This window comes from Centroberyx gerrardi, chromosome 11 (genome assembly GCF_048128805.1).
Source record: "Centroberyx gerrardi isolate f3 chromosome 11, fCenGer3.hap1.cur.20231027, whole genome shotgun sequence".
In the NCBI taxonomy this organism is placed as follows: Eukaryota; Metazoa; Chordata; class Actinopteri; order Beryciformes; family Berycidae; genus Centroberyx; species Centroberyx gerrardi.
In genome coordinates this window covers 8,896,232-8,911,276 of record NC_136007.1, presented here as the reverse complement: position 1 = coordinate 8,911,276, position 15,045 = coordinate 8,896,232, and the positions used below count along the sequence as shown (strand labels likewise).

At 40.9% G+C, this 15,045-nt stretch overlaps 1 protein-coding gene across 3 annotated transcripts in view; it reads left to right on the top strand.

The window, feature by feature from the left end:
- gabrb2b (gamma-aminobutyric acid type A receptor subunit beta2b) overlaps positions 1–15,045 on the top strand; it is a 71,614-nt gene that overhangs the window by 43,621 nt on the left and 12,948 nt on the right. For all 3 annotated transcript variants that reach the window (XM_071906175.1, XM_071906166.1, XM_071906183.1), the window contains exon 5: positions 3,130–3,212. In XM_071906175.1, the coding sequence (XP_071762276.1) occupies positions 3,130–3,212 (83 nt within the window). The remainder of the gene's footprint in view (positions 1–3,129; positions 3,213–15,045) is intronic.

Below are 15,045 nucleotides of genomic sequence, written 5' to 3'. Positions count from 1 at the left end.
TCATTTACAAAAAGTTACCGCAATTAGAGAATGTAGAAGAATGATTATTTTGATCATTATTTCACTGTTATCTCTCTACTTACAATACAGACAGTCATGGAATTCTGGACAAAATCATCAAAATTGTATCAAAAGGGGGTGTGTGGCTCTAATGTGTACTAAATTAGGGGTCCTTGATATGAAAAAGGTTGAGAATCACTGCAGTAGAGTATGCATATTTGACAGATACACAATTTCCGGAAGGCCATCTCTTCAAAATTCATTGGAATGTCATCAGGTTGTAATCCCATGTAGTGCATGAATGAATGACATAGAGTTGTCGGCGTGTCAACGCTGCCACTGTTATCTGCAGCCTATTGCTGCGCTGCTGCTGTCCCACAGACTTTGCTCCCTACTGTGTGCAGCTATGATTCACCTCTCAGGTAAGGCCTAACAGAAGACCCGCAGGATTATCTAAACAATGTTCGAACTGGGACACAGGGATTAGGTTTGGCCCTATAATCCCTAACAGACCCCCCCACCCCCTTCACCCACCCCCTCACCCCTTTAAGGCTGCTGCATTTGTCCATACAGTGTGTGAACCATGTAAGGCTTGTTTAGTTAATCATCGTTTCCTGAATATTACATGTTCACCAGTAGGGATGGGATGATATGCTTATCTCACAATATGATTCGATACGCGATATGGGGCTCACAATTTGATACAACAATGATACGATGTAATAAATAAAAGTTCAATGACAACAAAGTATGACTGGGCAGAATTATGTTTATTTCTGAGCCACAAATCTTTCTAGCAATGCCATTGGCTGGCTAGAATGCAAACAACATTTCAAAAATGTCATGACAAAGTGCAAATAATATCATTTGGATGGAGAGCTTGTGAAATTGTGATGGTCAAGCCGTCTCATTTGTGATTACTACAGCAGAATAAAATGGAGCTAAAATTGCGATTTATTTTTCTGCCCCACAATACGTATTTTCACATTTTTGTATTGCGATATATTGAATTTCGATATATCGTCCCATCCCTATTTACCAGAATTCTTGGAGAAAGGTGATTTGTCGTAATTACAAGTGTTTATTTATGGATAATTATATCCCCAGAATAATTTAATTCACCATTATGTTGGAAGTTTTTTTCTTTGAATTTTAAATAAATTTGTAAAACCTTTTGTCATGACACCTTGGAAAGGAGTTTGGTCTCCTGTTTAAACTTCCTTTAAAGCTTGGTCCTAAGTATCTGTAGTGCAGAAAATGGCTCTTGAATAGGGAAGAGATTATCTACACATCTAACTCCATCCAGTGGTGATTCACCTAAGGATCACTAACAGTCTCTGTGTTATCAATGTCCTCATCAGGCTATTAACTTTATCTATATACTGTACATTGACAAGATATGGACCCAATATATTACGGAGGGCAATCCCAATGCAACTATAAAAAGCAGAAGCCATTAAGCAGCAGCATGTGTCCTTGCCTTGAGGATGCAGTTATCTGACAAACCTGAGGCTTGAGATACCGATTGAGATTGTGATCTTATGTTTTCGCGACATGGACCATCAGCTTCACTTTTGCAAGTAAGGGGAAAATATAGGTCTCATATTTTTGTCATCAGTAGAGAAGAACTTGAGTGAAGAAAAGCTTGGTCTGCCCAGTGTGACCCTCTTTGGGAGTGGTCAGTGGTGTTCATCATATGAAGGTGGATGCCTGTATTATTGAATCCCGCACAATATCTTGCGGGTATAATGTATGGGAATAATTCTTAGTGCTGTGTGCGGGAATGTGTGGTCTGAGAATTAGCTGCGGGACGTTGAATTCTTCTTAAAAGTTTCAGCACCACAGGCAGGGACAGCGCCGGAAACCACCACTTAAAGTCCCTGTGAAATGAACTCCCATTACTTCTATTTCGTGGAAAACAGAGTATCTTTCATGGTGACCTCATGCTGCACTAGTAGGCGTAAATATACATTTCTAACCAATAAAACAGATTTTTGAACAATCCCACCTCTCCACACCCCTCCCATCAAATAAAATTGCCCTTTTCTCCTTGACTCATATTCCATTGGTTTAGACTTTTGAATGATCCCTCACCGCATTATGTCCCGCCCCAACATCAGACCCATGCTCAGTTGTCATTTGACTTCAATTGAGCCAAATACCCCTACATTTGATGCCTTAATAATCTGTTGAAGTAATCTGTTAAAGTAACTGAAACGTCAATAACAATCTATTTGAAATACTTGATTTGAGCTGGGATGGTGTATTGAGTGACTGCCCTTCAGCTAGAGGACCCGAGTTCAAGCCCTCATATCAGCAAGCAACCCCCCCTGCTGAAGTGTCCTTGAGCAAGACACTGAACTCCCAGCTGCAGGGCTGCTGCTCTGTAGTTGACCCGGTGCTCTGACCGGGCTGCGGAGGGGGCAAGCTAAAAGATAAATTCCTCACTGGTATCAAAAAAGTCTCACATTATTATTGAGTACAAGTCCAATGTTCTGTTCACACTGTGGCCTGGAAAAGCCATACTGGCCGCCTTCGCAGGGTGTCAGTCAATGCAATGACAAACTGCCTTCTCGTTACCATGGTGATTTTGACAAATAAGAGACTCAACCATTCATTGTGCATTCATACAATAACTGACTTTAATAAATGACTTTTATGTTTAAATATCTAATTTCATTTCAAAATGTTTAAGCAGTTAAATTGTACATAACTTAAATTAAATATGATTCCCACTGTAAATTAATAGGAAGCCTCACAAAGAATTGGAGTATCTCAGCCAAACAAAAATTTTGCATTCTTTTTTTTTTTTTTTCAAATGGACAGTCAGGAAAGGAAAGCTTTTGCTTATTCTCTACTTCAGCTGGAGAACAAGAAAACAGCAGCAGATGGACAACTGTATGTACGTTCATCCATTTTGCTAGACTTTTCAACATTCGGTTTGTTTTCAACACCGCAGCAGAAGGCAAATGTTATGAAAATTCTAAGTCAATTTGCGTTAGTACTTTCTGCCACTGATGGTGGAGTTTACTGTTGTTTTCTTATTGCAAACAGTGAACATCTGGTTTGCCATCTACCGCAGACCACCACAATGTGAACGCAGCATAAGAGTGTGTCCTCTCTTTTCAGGATCACAACCACTGCCGCTTGCATGATGGACCTGAGGAGGTATCCACTGGATGAGCAAAACTGCACACTGGAAATAGAGAGCTGTGAGTAATCCCTTCATTCATTTATTGATTATTTTATTCTTTCATTAATTTATTCTGTTTCTTTGTCAGTGATGAATTGTATAAAATCCCTAGACTGCTGTCAGTGGTGGTTTTGATAGCTAAACATTGAAAATAATTATATAGCTTTTCAACTAGTATATCCTTTTCAATCTATAGCCTGGGCTGTAACTGACCTGTAACTGGGTCCTGGAATTTATAATATAACATTTGATGGGAAGGATTCCCATCAAATTTATAATATGTTCCCTGGTAAAAGTAGAAACCTTTTCCTTTGAAAACAATAGGCTTCAGCTGAGTAAGTTCTTTTAGAAAAAATGAATTAGAACAATTCAAATAAATACTATGGAAGCATTTTGATTGTACAAAAAATAGGTCAGAGAAGGGAATGTCAATTTCACATACTACACTATGGCGTATAGACACTAGGAAGAGTGTTGGGAAAGTTGAGCAAAATAGTTCTGCTTAGCCTATGTTCTGATTAGCCTAATTTGTATTTTGGTGTGTATCAACTCTCTGTGGGTTGCTAGTAGAGACTGGTGTGGAGGAGCTGGGATTGCCCACACCAGATGAGCTACCAGCCACGGCTCATTTGGTGGCCCCTACCTCCATTCATGTGCTATGGACTGCTTTGTGTGTGTACTTTGTGCGCTGTCCACGGTGCTGAAATAGAGCTCTAGCGGCATCACTGAAGCCCATTACATTGCAAAAACCCAGACAATTTATGACCAGTTAACATCACAGGATGTTGATTTTAATTTAAGAAACTCTACTAAGCCATGCATAGTAGTAGTAGATAGTAGGTGGAATATGATGATGCTGCTGCCTAGTAGGAACAAATTATCTGGTGTCAAGCAAGTTGATGCCTGTTGCAATGGCTCTTGCAGTCTTTTCTATTCTTCTGTTTTTTCAGGGGCTTTTCAGCACTCAGACAGTGTTTAAACACTTAACACTTTTCTTTTTATTTAGTGGTACTTGTATTACTTTTTCTCACTTTACCACTGCAGTCGGACAGTATGTTGTCCTACACAGCTGATTGCCTGGCTGCAGGTCCAGGGCCAACGAATACACTGTCTGAGCTGCTGGCACAGTGGAGAGGGAAGACAGCAGTGCGAGGGTGGGGGAGAGAGTGAGGAGAATGGAACCTTACCTTCCATCGATCATCATGGGGAACATGAGATTGCTGGGAAACAAGATGGATGAGCTTGGATGAGCTTAGTCAGAACTCAGTTGGATTACTGTGAATGCAGCCTAATGTGCGTCACATAGACATGGATACAGGTTGACACACTAGACTGTGCGATCGCGCTGGAAGGTCTTCAGCTGGTGCTAGCAGACAGAGAGAAATAGAGCGTTAAGAGGAAAGGAGGTGGTTTCGCCATTTTTGTCAACTGGCTGTGGGCTTGCAGTCATATTACCTGCCACGGGAGTTTTCAGATGACATTGCTCTTGTTTACATTCCGCTTTAGGCTGATTGTCCTCACATCGCGTGACGGCATTCACTCAGTCATCGCAGCATCCCAGCACCTTCATGGCAAAACTCTATCAATTAGGTTGAAAAGCTCCTTCCAAAAGTTATCTAAGGATGGGCACCTCCAGGATACATGTGCATGATTAGCTACATCCTCCTCACATTCTCTCCAACAAGTACTTCTGATTTTGATTCATCCTATTCACAATAAGAGGAGTTCTGAAAAAACAGCTGACTACTTTCCACTGGAACTCTCCAAGAGTTTGCATTTGCTACTTACGAATCTCCTGTTCAAGTTCACCTTCCCATTTCTGCCTAGTATGAGATGTGTTATCTTGCCTCATGGCTGACAAAGACCTGTGCAAATTAGTTATTGGTTTCCCAACATGTTTGTTACATTGAATTAGAGCAAAATATTGCTCAAGAGGAGAGATCAAATCATGGATCCTGACCCATTTTGGATGTCTGCATAAGAAACTGTGAATCTGGATTCTTTGGTGATTTTGAGCATGTCCCCCTCTCCTCCATACTGACTAACCCAATATGTCAAATGCAAAACAGGGGAGTATAAGACCTGGGAGTTGTTGTGTGCAAATGCAAAGGGTGTATGCAGCTCCATCGCTACAGATCACAACCTGATACATCTGGTAGTGCCCAGATACAAGCCAATCGTCCAGCAGCAGTCTATTGCTGCCAAGACTGTGAGAGTGTGGTCACAGAAATCTATGGAGGCTCTACAGGACTTATAGCTCAAGGACGAGAATCTGTTCTGTGGGGTGCGTGATGAGGATATTGGAGGGCTCTCCCACTGCACTACAGATTGCATCAATTTCTGTGCGCACACTACGATTGAACACAACCATGAAAACAGTCTGCTGTGTTCCAAATAACAAACCCTGTATCAAAAAAAAAAAACATTAAATCCATCCTCAGCAGGAAAGAAGGGGGTTTTCAGTCCTGAGGATAGGGAGAAAGTTAAGTCTGTCCAAAGGAAACTGAAAAGGAAAATTTAAGATGGAGAGGATTGGAGCAGCAGAATAGTGTGAAGGAGGTGTGGAGCGGGATGAGAAAGATCACTAGCTATAAGCAGCCAGGCCACATGGGGGGAACCAAGAGAACCAGCAGAGGGCAAACCAATTAAACCTTTTTTCTCAACAAGTTTGACAAGGTGACCCCATGGCAGCTACCCATTTCTCTGTCTCTCCCTTACTGATGACGGTGCAGCTGCTTACATCACGGCCCCTTCCCCCCACCCCAGACTGTTCATCACACCAGAATACAACACCACAGCCCCTGTCCCACCTCCCCAGCCTGTCCATCACCGCTACCCAGGTGAGCAAGTGAGTTGGGGAGGCTCTGCACAGGCAAGGCAGTGGGTCTTGGTGGCATAAACCCCAGCATGCACCTGTCAGGTAGCAGAGGTTCTCTAGCACCTCTTCAACCTCTCATTGAGTCTCAGGAGGGTTTCTCAATGATCCAAAACATTCTGCATTGTCCTGCTGCCCAAGGGGAGATACCCCACCGTCCATACCAACTACACTGACATCGCTCATGATGAAGAACTGTGGCAGGCTGTTCCATATGGAGAGGCCTGGACACATGGTGACAATCATTCTCTGATTTATCCAGTGTTTTCAACACCCTCCAGTCCCTCCTGATTGGGGAGAAGATCAGGTGGACAACGCCAGTGTTTCCTGCATTACTGAGGACCTCACAGAAAGGCCTCAGTCATCTGCGATGCTGTAAAGTAACGTGTGGTGCCACAGGGGACTGTACTGTCACCTTTCTTGTTCACTCTCTACACTTCTGATTTCATATTCAACTCCGGGTCATGCCACCTCCAGAACTTCTCGGATGACTCTTCTATTGTGCGATGCATCAGCGAGGGCAAGGAGGAGTACAGGAGTCTGGTGGAGAGCTTTGTCAGGTGGTGCAAGGAGAACCATTTGCAGCTCACTGTCAATAAGACAACAATCTGGTTGTGGATTTCCGATGGAGCACAAAGTCACCGACAACTGTTGCCACCCAGGGTGAGGAGTTAGAGGTGGTACAGTCAGGGATACAGGCGTGATCAACAAACTTGAACTCCATCTTAAACAATACTGCCCACACCTTTTTAGCTGATGCAGCTACAGAGCATGTTAGTCCTCCACCTCATCCCTCCAAGGCACAACACAGGGCGCTTTATGCCAACTGCCATCACATTGTACAGCGCTAACATGGTCTTATTGCATATACTGTATTTCATATTCTTGGTACATTTTCATACTGTGCATATTTTTCATTCATTTCATTGTCTCATTATCCTTTACTAACTACTCTAACCCTTCTATACCTTTAACACTTTATGTAATCCATATATCAGATACTTTTCATATATCTCTATTCTCTAATGCATCCCCCATTCATATTTCAAATCAATTTTTATTTTATATTACTATTTGCTGCTGCAGTGACCCAATTTAACTATAGGGATCGTTAAAGTTTCATCTTATCTTATCTACTAGATAGAAGCATTGTTATAGTCAGACATATGCAAATCACAACTATGCTGAAAAACAGCAAAATAAAAAGATGCAAACATGACAGTGGAAATGCCCAGAATAGCTTATATCAATGCCCAAATGAAAATGATATATTCATCCATTTGTACCACAATATGTTAAGTGGCCTATTGCACAATATGTTTCACAACAAATAAAATACTGAGATGCACTCTTATGCATAAGGTTGCAATAAAGATGCTACAGAGTATCTCAAAGGAAGCCATCAACAGTCTGTTGGTTAAGTAAATAGTAAAAGAAATACACAATCAAATATAAAAGCAAATATATAATCACATTTAGATCAATATACAATCAAAAAAGACACCATCATCAATTGCTCTCAGTATAATACATCTTTTTCATTTCATTCATCACTTGAAGTTAAGAGCACAAAGAACCACTACGCTTGTCAAAATCTTTTGCCATTATCCTCAAAAAATATGCTTAATATATTTTGAAATGCCTCATCTGGGAAAAGCATAGTTTTGTGCCTCATTTTCCACAAAGAATTTGTTCTACTGTTCTCACCAAGGCTACACCAAAGCTACATACAGAATAAGGTCACAGACTGGGGAAAGATGAGGACACAAAGTATTGTAGCAGTTCTATGTTCACGCTACCCTAATGAGGATGACCTTCATGCTGACATTACTCTACACAATACTGCTTGCCTGTCATCTATTGTTTCTCTTGCCAAGGGGAGCAATGAGCAAAAATGCCTTAATCAAACATAATTGGGGACCTGGTATGCCTCTGGTAAGTTGGCGTAGAGCTTGTAACTGCAAATGTTACCTCATACTGCGCAGTGTTCATTTAAACTACTTGTTTGAACATAGTTCAGTGGATGATGGTAGGCAAGTGAGGGGGAGAGAGGGACATTGGGAGTTTACAAATGAGCATGGCTCACAGCACACCTAGTCATCAGCACCCCAAGCACACATCCCTCTCTTTTAATTTGGTGACAGGAGGCTTTTTTCACCAAGTTTAAAACATAGTGGCAGGGGAGTAGTAACTGTATGCGTGTGTATGTGTATGTGTGTGTGTGTGTGTGTGTCTGTGTGCATGGATGCATGGATGTGTGTGGTTGTGTACATGCGTGTGTCTGTGCTGGCATACATGTGTGCGTTTCATTTTATGTGGAGTTGAAAATGCGATATGTCTGGCTGATGAAAGTGTGAAAAACACACAAGCCCCCCTTCCGTTTCATCTGTGCTCTGGGAGTCGAGGGGCTCGTGGAGCTGCAGTGTGACGGGGGTCTCTGCTGATTTGGACTGTTTTAGATCTGGTCTGTTGCCTTGATGACTCCACTCAGTGGTCTGGACTTTTTATGCAGCTGTGTTCTTTCTCCTCTCTTCTCTAAATCCCTGAGTGTGGCTGTTTTTCTCACTCTATTGGTCTCCACGTGTGCCTCTCTCTCTCTCTCTCTCTCTCTCTCTCTCTCTCTCTCTCTGTCTCTCTCTCTCTTCCTCTGTCTCTTCCCCACATTTGCCATTGTCATAATTTCATACTCTACTCTTTCTCTGTCTCCTGGCTTGTTTCCAGTGAGTTTGATTGCTGCAATGTCTCCTAATACCCCTGGAATTGAGCCACTGAATGATGTCTGTGATTTAACGAGCTTTGACAGGTTGAATATAACTTCAAGCACTTTCAATTATGGATCAGGCTTTCATTCCTTCATGCTGACCTTTTCTAATTCTTTTAGACAAAAGTTAAATTGCTGACCCTGATTTAATTAGCAACTTTTAATCAGGGAATAACAAGCTGTTTCAGCATGGTTGTTGCTGTATCAGCATGGTTATTTTGTGCAAAGAGGGATGGACCTACCGTATTGTTTTCATTTCCACAAGAAAGTTCATTCGTCTGTTATAATTATCAAATTACCATACACAAAAGTCTCAATAGAATATTAATCATGTTGAAATTTTCCTTGTTTCCCAACCTGCAAAGGTCTGTCGCCTGTTGAATGAAAGAGAATTCAGGGAACAGAAACATCACAAACACCTCAAAGGGCACATTGAAAATTACCATTGGACTGTCCCTGGAGAAAAGAGCATGAAATGTAAGAAATAATGCCTTTCAAGGAGCTCCTCTGTCTGCTTGGGTGTTTACAGGCAGAGTTCCTTTTGTAAACTGTGCCTCACAAAATCAAGCTTGATTTCCTAAGTTTAGTGACAGCTTGGTCACTGTCTTTTGTCGATAACATTTAATTGCTTTTCATGTAACTAAACAGTTATTGCATCATTTTATAAAACATGTTTGATACATTTGTATAGTGTATGTATGGTTGCCCTTAGGCACCGTCACTTCACGAGTTTCAGTAGCCCATGCTTCCCAAGCAATGGCCACTTGTTACCAATCACCTTAGAATTACACTGGCAATAAATAAATAAATAAGGGCCCTAAACTATATCATCCTTAGTCTTCTGCTTAGACTGTTTAATAAGAGAGCACTGCATGAGGATCTCAGGCTGTGTTTGGGCTTATAAGGGGTTAAAAGCTCAGAGATAGTGCGTTATATGTGAAAAATAAATTTTTAAATTCAATTCCAAATTGTAAAACATATGGAATAAAGCTCTGAAGCGGGGCTGTTAAACTAGTCTTGTTATTTATTTATTTTCCAAAACTTGGGAGAGGTAAGGCAATTTCAAGATTGGTCTGTAATTGTGTAGGGAAAAAAAAAACTGATGACAATAACAAACCATTTCCAAGACTTCCTTGAACTCTTGGAAGAGAGCAGAATATCAATGGGACAGTTAGAAGGCTTCATCTTTGATATGATCTCGACTATAATCTGCAGAGACAAAATCAAATCATCTCCTCAGTATGTGAGGAGATGTCACGGTCTGTGTAATGCCTATATATATATATGTCACCAATAGTTGTGGTAAATGCTAAACTCTCTCTGTAGTCTAGAGCGCACTTAAGACACAACACAATTAGTGTGTTGTGATTATTCTGTCTGGAGTAAGTAATCCTTCTCCTGGGTGTCATTTGAGAGCAGTGTAATACTGTACATCCAACATGACAGCACACTCATTCTCTTCTTAGGAAGATTAGTTTAATGATCAAATGTGTTTGCAGTCCCTCCAGGATTGAAGCAGCTTTTTTGGACCACACTGCAAAAAGAAATATCTATCTGAACAAGTCATTTAATCTAGTATTGAGTCAAACAAGTAAATAAATCTGCCAGTGGAGTAAGATCATTTTATGTTTCCAATGCAACAAAACTTATTTCAAGATTTGTCCTGTATCTAGACATTTTCTTGATATTGGTGGAATGATCTGCCATATTCTAGCTTTATTCTATAGTAGTGTGGCCAGTTCTGAACCAGAAGTTGTACCCCTCACCTACCCTCTTTAACAATTCATCCTCCAAGGAGAAGCTCCAGACATTGTGTTAACTCTTGTAGCATTGTGTGTCGGTTCTTCGATAAACATGGGCTATAATCGATCAGCTATAAGTGATCAGGATTACTGCCCCTCTGGATATGAGAGCCAACATTTACGTAGCAGGTAAAGAGAATGCCTCTTTGTTTGCAAGGAGTCTGTTATCTATCATGCTATTTTTTTACTGCTAGGACTTGATAAGAAGAACACTACTACTGATATATTTTTATTATGAGCCAAGGTAGATTTAACCTGGACCCCTGGCCTGAATACCGCACTACCTCAACTGATGTTCAGCAATATTGCATGAGCGCTAGGTTTATGACCTTGCAAGCCAAACTCCTGTCAGCCTACATTTGTTTTGTTGCTTCTTGCTCAGCCACTCTATAATGCATACATAATCCAGGGCTTCAGCTAGTGCAGTAGGCCACACAAGACTTTACCTCAGTGAAATGAAAGACCCTCCTTGCATTATTGAAAAATGTCAAACTCCTGATGTTCTGGGTCACTGTTACAGTAATGTAGTTTACAATGTATATGCACTGCGGTAGCTCCACCTTCACAGTAGGTTGGTTCTAGTAAAAGTGGATGCAACATTGATTTCACAAGTATAGCAGCTGTGCACCCCTTCAATAAATCATAGCAGAGGGAACAGTCACTCACCCATTAAAAGCAGAACACTTCACAAAAGCTTTTTGACATGAATTGCTGCTTTGGGCCCATACATATGTAACTGTATGTCTTATAGTCAACCCTTCAGGAGACAGCAAAATAGGTACATTAAAGTAAAGCTGTTTTGAAAAAGAGACACACAAAAATCCCAGACACACTCACCCACACATTCACATCCACACACATGTACACACACATGTACACGTCCCAGTTTTTTCTGTATATTGAGAGTGGCGTGCAGGCCACATTATCACTGTTATTTCACACAGTTGTCAGTGCTGTCGCAATGAAACTATCATCTCATCACAGCATCCCTACCAAGTAATAGTTATATTTTCTGCACCAGCGATCCACATCATATGGACAGAGCCTCCACCGCTCTCTCACTCGCTATCTCTGCCTATCGGAGCCCATTTTTAGAAACTGCAAACATCCTCTGGGGTGTGAACGGTTTGTACACTGAGGTTTGTGTGGTTTATTTATTTATCTAGTTTGGCTTTAGATGTTCCAGTCCCTGTCCAGGCATGCAATCAGCTGCAGCTTACTGTGTACCGCAAAAGTTTGGAGACATTTTTTAATTGGACACCAGGAATAAGATTAAAGTGGCTTTGAACTGTGTGGAATCAAAAATTCATCTGAGCCATATTTAAGAGCGGAGGAGTCTCCTTAGCACACAGAGGGGAGTAAGAGGCAGGCTGTTGTTCAGGATTTTGATTTGACTTGTCCCTTTGTGTATGTGTGTGTGTGTGTATATGCCTGTGTGTGTGCACATTTGTGTAAACACTGCACAGTGCATCTATGTCTGTTGATATGCATTGAGTTTGCATGAATTCCCTCTTGTAAACCGTGAAAAGAGCAAGCCTTCCCAAACCATGCATTGTTAAGGTTACAAGTCTGGTGTTAGCCTTTTTAATGTATGTATGAGGTGTCTCTAACTCACAGCCCCCTGGACTCCTTGTGTTCTTTGTAAACTAATCCGGGGGCTTAGTTGTTAGCGCAGCATTGAAATTTCACAATTTTGGTATTCATGGTAAATGAATCATGGGAGTTGTGGCATCTTTTGATCTTAGGTTGCTGTTTTCTTCTGAGGCTTGTACACCATTGTATGTGTGAAAAGCCATCTGTTCTCATTTTGATGCGAAGGAAATCGGATCAAAAGGCTTTTTGTTCCTATTGTTGTTGTTGTTATTGTTGTCAATGCTTTTGCATGGCTCGTAAGATGTATGTCACTATCACAAAGGTGTTTATTGCATATTGGAAAAAGTAGACTATTGTCTGACTTTTTTACAGGTATAGGGTGTTTCACAGACCCCTTTATGACTGAAAAAACCTTCTTTATCCCTGATTGTGTTTTGCCCAGAGCAATATCAAAGCCAGCATTTTATCTCCCTCCAAAATCCTCTTTGCCCATTAAAACAAATCAATTGAGACATTATTTCATAAGCTTTATAAAAGGGCCTGGAGTCAGATTTGGTCAGGAAGATATGCCAGAGTCCCAGTTAAATAGCTTTAGTATTGTATTGCTATCTCCTCTGATGCTATCACGAACAATTTCATTTATTTTTAGCCTGTCAACGTTCCCAGACTTTGGAATCCCTGAGAGAAGACTTTGTGCTAGCGTAAAATATGTATTGTCATATCCATAGAGTTTATACTGAAGGCAGCCCGTGTTTTACTGGTTTGAGTTTGCATCTCTTGCCACTGACAGAATCAAGGAAAGCCTGCCAGTGGGAGTATTCTTCTTTCTTCTCTCTACCCCCACATTTATTTTCTTTCTCTTGTTTCATCACTTTTCTAGTTCATAGATATACTTTAGAGTACCTCCCTCTTGTTGTCTGTGATGTATTAAATATATGGGAGATGCGCTCTCTCTCTCTCTCTCTCTCTCTCTCTCTCTCTCTCTCTCTCTTCCAGTTGATGTCATGCAGGCCATGAATCAGGAAGATCCATTTGAGCCAAATGCCGTGAAGTAATAACTATGACAACAAATTGAGGCAAAATATAATTTGCAAAGTCAGGCTCAATGACATAGAGACAATGGAGTTAAGTGGATGGGAGCAGCTCGACCAACAAAAACACAAAGACCAGAGCAGATCTTTAGCAAAGACTATTTGATATGTGTATAGTTTGTGCATTTACTGCTCTTTACTGGAAATGTGTGTACACAGGTCTGCTGTTGTATGCTGGCAGTTACAAATGATGTAAATAAACTATTCCTGTAAACAAACAGGGCGTAATTGTCTCCTAGTCAGATTTAGCTCATTGCTGTCATCAAATCACCTGTCATTTCTTAATAGTGTTAGAATCATTAGGTGTCAGTTTGTATTCTTAAAGAAGTTTTATTTCCTCCATTGGAATAAATTTAGATTTTTAGCTTATCATGCAGGCGCAGCTTTACTATAACAAGAACAGCAAAGTTGTTTCGGGCTCTGTGAGGCTGGCTCCTACATTGAGAAAAAAAAGTTTGGTCGGACCTAGGTAGATTGTCAGTGTTAAAAGGTGTACCGGTGAAGGGAAAGACAGGTGGTGGTGTAGCCCAGTTGTAAGCATTTTAAACTGATGTTTCAAAGTGTGAGGCGTGCCTCCACATGCCCCCCTGTGGAGGCACGCCTCACACTTTAAAACATCAGACGTCCAGAGGGGTGCGGGCACACGGAAGAGATGGTGAACCCACTACTTGATGTGAACGAATGTCTATGTAAGATATCTACATTTATCTAAATTCAGAGACTCCAAAGATGCTTTTAAGTGCAATTTCAGGAAAACTTTCCAGAGATGGTCTCAAAAACAATCACAGGAAAACTTCAGGTTGCAGCCAAAAGCAATGTCACGGTCATGCAGTGCAAAATGCAAAGGGAAAAACACAACTCTTACCAGTGACTAAGCTCTAGCCTAAAAAAATAGAAAACCAACCTGAAAGATTAAAGCTATGTGTGATGAGACCTTCAGTCGAAATCTGAACCAAAAGATTTTACAGTTCAGTGTGCACCACATTTAAACTTAGGTTGCTATACACATCTCACTTATGTCTACATGTAGTTAGCGACAAGGCATCTTGCATTACATTTCAAGACAACATATTTTAATAGAAACTTGTGCAAAATGCCATGTAGCAAGTTAACGCAAGATGCATTTTCTCAAACTATATACTGTGTGTAGATGTGTTGAAAATAGCACATTGTTTTTTAGAGAGTAGTACAAAGTGGGAATATATTTGAATGTAGTGAACGGCCAATTCCATTGCTAGTCATTAGAAATAGGAGAAGTCATAGTGTGAGGATGTTGGAAGCAGTCACTGAAGAGTCTGCTTTAATAATTCATGGCAACTAAATAGGTCACACAAGTATTAATTAAGGAGAGCAGGGCATGGGGGAGAGAGGAGAAGAGAGAAAAGAAGAGTAGAGAGAGGGAGAGTGAATAGGGAAAGACGGGTGGACAGAGATAAGAGTGGAGATAACAGAGAGAAGAGAGAAGAAATGTGCAGAAAGATAGAGAGAGAACTGTAATCAAATGGAAAGAAAAAACAGTGGTGGGGAGGAAAGGGAGAGAAGGAGAGAACAAGTGAGAGTAGAAGAGAAGGAGAGGGAAGGAGAGAAAAGGAGACAAGATGAGAGAAGAAAGAAGAGAAGAGGAGAGAGGGGAGTGTGGTGAGGAGGCTTGTATATTCAGGACTAATCAATGAGACAGTGTGGGAGTTCCCTCTGAATTATTCTGTCAAACATCCCTTTATTCTTGATCC